Below are 5,933 nucleotides of genomic sequence, written 5' to 3'. Positions count from 1 at the left end.
TAAATACTTTAATTTTTCGAAATGCAATATATATTTATAGAAAATTATATTTGAGTTGTAAATTAATTTAAATTAATTTTCTAACAACTTAAATTGAATATTTTTCTAAATATTTATTGGAAATTATTACTAAGATGGAAATAATTCATGTTATTTTCATATCCATCTAAGTAAAATTTATAAATATTAAATTAAAATTTATATTTGGAATTTTTCATTCTAAATTGGAAATTTTAATTAAATAAATATATATTTAAAATAAATAGAATAAATAAAGAGAATCAAAGAAAATACAACTCACTTTAAATAATGAGCTTGATTATTATTAAGAAATTCGATCTCCATTGTTGGTCTTACAAAAGTTAAATGTTTTCAATATAACCTCGAGACGCTAGACTTCGTCCCCCTATGGATGGTTATTCGTTGAACGCATTTGCTGCCGTAAGATTTCATTTGATAAGTGTTTTGTAAGTTTTCGTCTCTATTAGACTCTCCCTACGGTGACTACTTAGAGATAAACTTATGAAACATGAAACAATGGTAGAAGCTCATAAAATGAGAATAACCTTGACTCTCGCCTACGGGACAACGTTGGATTCTTATTTTGATCGAATAAAAGGTTGCTAGAATGGTTTTATTTTAGATGAGTGACAACTCTATTCAATAAATGATGCTTTGACTCTCGCCTCTTAGGGACCTTTGTATCGAGTTTATTGAAAACCTTGGAAATTATTTAGGATTGTATGTTTTAGTATTTTCACTAGTCATTCCTACTTTCTATATATGTTTATAATTTACGAATTGTGTATGAATTTATATTGAACCATGTTAATTGTTATTAAGTTGTAGTTTAATTTCGAATCTTCATTGTTGGTCTAACATGTTTGTTTATCTAATGAGATAAATCCCTAGTGGATTTTCACCATTAGACATACATAATAGTGTAAGATCTCAAAAGATAAATATTGTATATGCGACATCTAATTTGTTCATCAATTGATGACACCTTAGACTAGTATTTTTACGATATGAAACAAGAAGATAGTATAAATAAGATTACTTTGACTTTCGCTAATCGAAGCATCGTTGGATTCTTATTTATAAACGAAATTATCCTAATTCCTCTTAGCTTATTCATTTTGAATTAGCTTGAAACATATCATTGGATGAATGGTCTATAAATCATTTCATGTCATTCTATATTTTCTCTTAAGAAATTAAATGACGCTTATGATTATAATCTAGAAATTCTATTCCCAAATTGATATAAATCCTCAATCTTAGAAATCTCCTACTTGTATGGGCAAATCGGACTTAGAGTTATATTAGTAGTCTTTGGTCAGATAGAATTACTCATTATATTTGGTATAAATTTAAGTCTTTGACTTTAATTTTAGATTCCAAATAGAAATTTTCTTATATTTCTAATTCCAGAATACAATACAGTTACACATTCTCAAGTGTTTATATCCATCTTCTATTAATGGATTAAAACTGTATGGAATATGAGTTAGGTGATACGTGACCGGGATCCACTTGCGGTATTCTAAGAACTCTTTGATGTAACTAAACCTATGTCATCAATAGAACCTTTACCACATTTTTTTAATCTATGGCATTTGTATCTTGTTCATAATGGATTTGACAAGATCAATCTACGCAAAGAGTTAATATGCCTATATCCTTGAAAGTAGTTCATCTCATTCGCGAGATGGATGTACATTCGGGGGTGGATATGAGTTTTTCGTTTTATTCTTAAAACGATCACTCTAGATTATACCTTATGCAAAGAAATTTGAAATGTTTGAAAATTTTCATTAATTTCTAGCAATGGTTAAACACCATTAAGGTATGTGGTTAAAGATCTTTTGATCTGATAGGGGTGGAGAAATAGTTAGTAGATATGCGGTTCAAAGATCATTAAATTGATTTTGAATTATATCCAAACTTACCTCCCAGAAATTTCGAGTTGCATATTGATGATTAGTTACTAGTCGTTGCCTAATTCCTTCTATGGTAATACAATTTGAGAATGATGTAATGGTTGTATACTTAACGTAAATCATTACCGAGATTCATGGATGACCTAATCAAAATCTTAAGAAAAGCTGAGCGTTAACCATGGTTTGTTAGCTATTCTAAATGATTAGGGGTGGACCATCCCATTGTCAATAGATAAGAAAGTGTTTGTTCAAACAAATACTACTTTTCTAAGAAAATGACTAAGTCTGAAAAACAAGTAGCAAATAAAGGAGATATTTATTCTTGATTCCAAAAAGTGTTCTATCATCTTATATAACATATGATGATCCCACTTGCCCTGTTGTCTTGTCACAGAAGAGATCAATACCATTTAGTTTTCTTCGACATAATTCACGGTACCTTGTCGTAGTGGGAGAGTTTACAGGAACTCACCTTCTTATGACTTGGGAGACACAAGTGATTAAAATCCATTGTGAGTTTAAACAAGTAATGGATTGTCAAGATAAGAAACTAAGAAGAAAGCCAATTGAACTATGGTTTAATCCATTCACATGGAATAACCTAAAGTTTTCTATTACAAGGACATAAAAGGAAATTTTCGTTAATAAGTCTATTCTATGGACTTAACAAAACTTCACGTTCCTAGTATTATAGGTTTGAGATTATCTAAACCTATGGCTTGTGGTATACACAGTAATTACTTACTCTAATGCAAGCAACTTACTTTAGTAAGATCTTTGAAGCATTTTCTTTCTAATGGCAATCTATAGAAGCTTCACAACTTCTTAGGTATAGATTTTATTTATCTAAGGAAAAGTCTTAACTATTCCCGAGAAAAGATAAAGCCATGAAAGAATTTCTTACATCAAGGTGAGAGGTCTTAGATATGCTTTTGTATGCCTTAGACCGGATTTTCTTTGTTGAGTGGGAGTAATGAGTAGGTATCGGATTAATCCAGGGAGAAGAACATTGGAAGACAATCAAGTAAATCCTAAGATAAAGAAGAGGAACTATATGTTAGTATAAGGGTGTGTTTAAAACTCTTAGACTACACCATATCGAATTTCAAAATTTGCCTATGTGCTAGTAAATATTTCGATAAGATGGTGGTTACTACGGGGGTGGAATAGTGATTTTGGAGAAGTGTAAAAACCTATACGAAGTCTCTAGGTCTACCGAGAGAGAGCTGAATGTTAAAGTTGCGGGAAAGGTACTTATTCGGTCTAAGGAAAGTTCTATACATCTTTGGCACCATTCCAATTGCCTTAAACTACTAGTGTTAATTTCTGATTAACCAAAAGTAGTTGCCAAAAGTATAGAATCCAGTATCCCAAGAGAGTAAACATATAGAGAGGAATTTCACAATATCAAGGATTTTGTGATTAAGGAAGAGTAATAGTGGAGAAAAAGATTGTGGTTAATTCAACCTGTCAAATCCTATTACGAGGAGTATACTACTACTACACTTGATTTATATATCAAGGTGTTGAGATTATTTGAAATGTACATTTTATTTTATATTAGTGCAAGTGGGAGTTTGTTGGGTTTTATGCCCGAAATAAAACTCATTTCAATATAATCGAGATTTGTTTATTAATATAGATCGAAATAACATTTAATGTTGCATGGTTCACATGATTTATTTCATGATTATATGTACATAATGTATAAATTCATGCGAAACCCTTTTCACATACTTGATCCTGTTTATTGTGCGTCGACACATTGGAAAGTAAACATGACTATGTGAATAAAGTTTCCTAGATTTATCGGACACGGGGTTTTTCTTGATATGATAATCTACAACAAGAGTTTACTTGCATTTGGAGAAGTGCTATGTTCTTTCCGAGCATTGGTTAAAGTAAAGCTCGGAGTTGGATGCATGGAGTATGCATCGGAAGGGACCGATATTGAACTTTGACTTAGATTTATTAAACTTACCGTAATATCTATTCAAGTCAATATCGCCTAGTTGATCCTAGATCAAATGATCTTAATCCTGATATGATTAGGCTCAATCTTGAAAGGCTATTCGTGTTCTTTGATTTGTTAGTTAAGCCTACTTTTAGGTCAGGGTGATATGTACATTTTGGGAACACGGTAGTGCAATTGAGTGGGAGGGCTAGCATAAACATGGAATCTATAGCTTCTATCTGGCAAATAGTAAGCAAAGGATGATCTCCTTCGAGCTTGACCAAACGAACATAAATGGTGGAGTACTCATTTCACATTAGTTGAAATATCATTTATACGGGGTCAAGTGTTTTAAGGAATAAATACATTGTAGGGTGTAACGGTAATTTAATCCCTTTACAGTGTAGATCATTCATATAGAGGATCATTGATCACATTAGGATTGTAACAATGGATAACTAATGATGTGTCTATATGGTGGAACATATAGAGCATTCTATATATTAGAGAGTGCAATTCTAAGTTCTATGCGTGGATTCAACGAAGAATTAATAAGTTAGTGAATTTTAGTGCTAAATTCTTGATCTACTTATTGGAAGCTCGGTTATATAGACCCATGGTCCCCCCACTAGTTGAGATAATATTGCTTGTAAGACTCATGTAATTGGTTTTGATTAATCAATTATAATTCTCAAATTAGACTATGTCTATTTGTGAATTTTTCACTAAGTAAGGGCGAAATTGTAAAGAAAGAGTTTATAGGGGCATATTTGTTAATTATGATACTTTGTATGGTTCAATTAATAAATATGATAAATGACAATATTATTTAATAATTATTTATAGTTATTAAATAGTTAGAATTGGCATTTAAATGGTTGAATTAGGAAATTGGCATTTTTGAGAAAATCAGATACAAAATGTGTTAAAATTGCAAAATTGCAAAAAGCAAGGCCCAATCCACTAAGTTTAGGGCCAGCCACTTTTGTAGGAAATTTAAACTGATTTTTTCATTATTTTAATGCCATATAATTCAAATCTAACCCTAGTAGGAATGCTATAAATAGATAGTGAAGGCTTCAGGAAAATTACACTTTTCTTCTGACTTTTTCTATTCAGAAAAATTGAGCCTTCTCTCTCCCTATCTTTAGCTGACCACTCTCTCTTCTTCCTTGATAATTTCGAAATCCTTAGTGTATGAGTAGTGCCCACACACATCAAGTGATACCTCAATCATAGTGAGGAAGATCGTGAAGAAAGATCATCAGCAAAGGAGTTTCAGCATCAAAGATTCGGAGAAAGAGATCAGGGTTCGGATATTGATAATGCTGCTTTCTGAGAAAGGAATCAAGGGCTAGATATCTGAATGGAAGGAGTCATTATATTCCGCTGCACCCAATGTAAGGTTTCCTAAACTTTATATGTGTTTAATTTATCGTTTTAGAAAGTTCATATTTAGGATGTTAATAAACATACTTGTGAGTAGATCTAAGATCCTGGTAAAATAAATTCCAACATTATGGGCATATCGTACTGCATATAAAACGCCCATTGGAATGTCTCCCTATAGACTTGTTTATGGGAAGGCATGCCACTTACCCGTTGAGTTAGAACATAGAGCCTATTGGGCTATTAAGCAACTAAATTTTTCCTTAGACAAAGCGGGTGAGAAAAGAAAGCTTCAATTGAATGAGTTAGAAGAGCTTAGGCATGATGCATATGACTATTCGAAAAAGTATAAGGACCGAATGAAATTTTACCATGACAAAAACATTTTGAGAAAAGATTTTTCTCCCGGTCAAAAAGTCCTTTTATACAATTCTCGTTTGCATCTCTTTCCGGGAAAGTTACGCTCTAGATGGGTAGGTCCATACATTATCCGCACTGTTTTTCCACATGGAGCCATTGAAATTGAAAATCCTAATAATGGTAATGTATTCAAAGTTAATGGACAAAAATTGAAACCATTTTTAGAATTGAAAAATGTGGAAGTGGATGAAATCCTCCTTGAGGATCCAATTTACCATGATCATTGA

The 5,933-nt window shown here is 31.8% G+C and overlaps 1 protein-coding gene across 1 annotated transcript; it reads left to right on the top strand.

Moving 5' to 3' along the window:
* The first annotated feature begins 5,453 nt into the window (after positions 1-5,453).
* On the top strand, positions 5,454-5,933 carry LOC133032245 (uncharacterized). Its single transcript, XM_061106124.1, has one exon. The coding sequence runs from the start codon at positions 5,454-5,456 to the stop codon at positions 5,931-5,933; it is 480 nt and encodes a 159-aa protein (XP_060962107.1).

This window comes from Cannabis sativa, chromosome X (genome assembly GCF_029168945.1).
Source record: "Cannabis sativa cultivar Pink pepper isolate KNU-18-1 chromosome X, ASM2916894v1, whole genome shotgun sequence".
Classification (NCBI taxonomy): domain Eukaryota; kingdom Viridiplantae; phylum Streptophyta; class Magnoliopsida; order Rosales; family Cannabaceae; genus Cannabis; species Cannabis sativa.
Note: the sequence above shows the minus strand (reverse complement) of the source record. Positions and strands in the feature narration are given on the sequence as shown.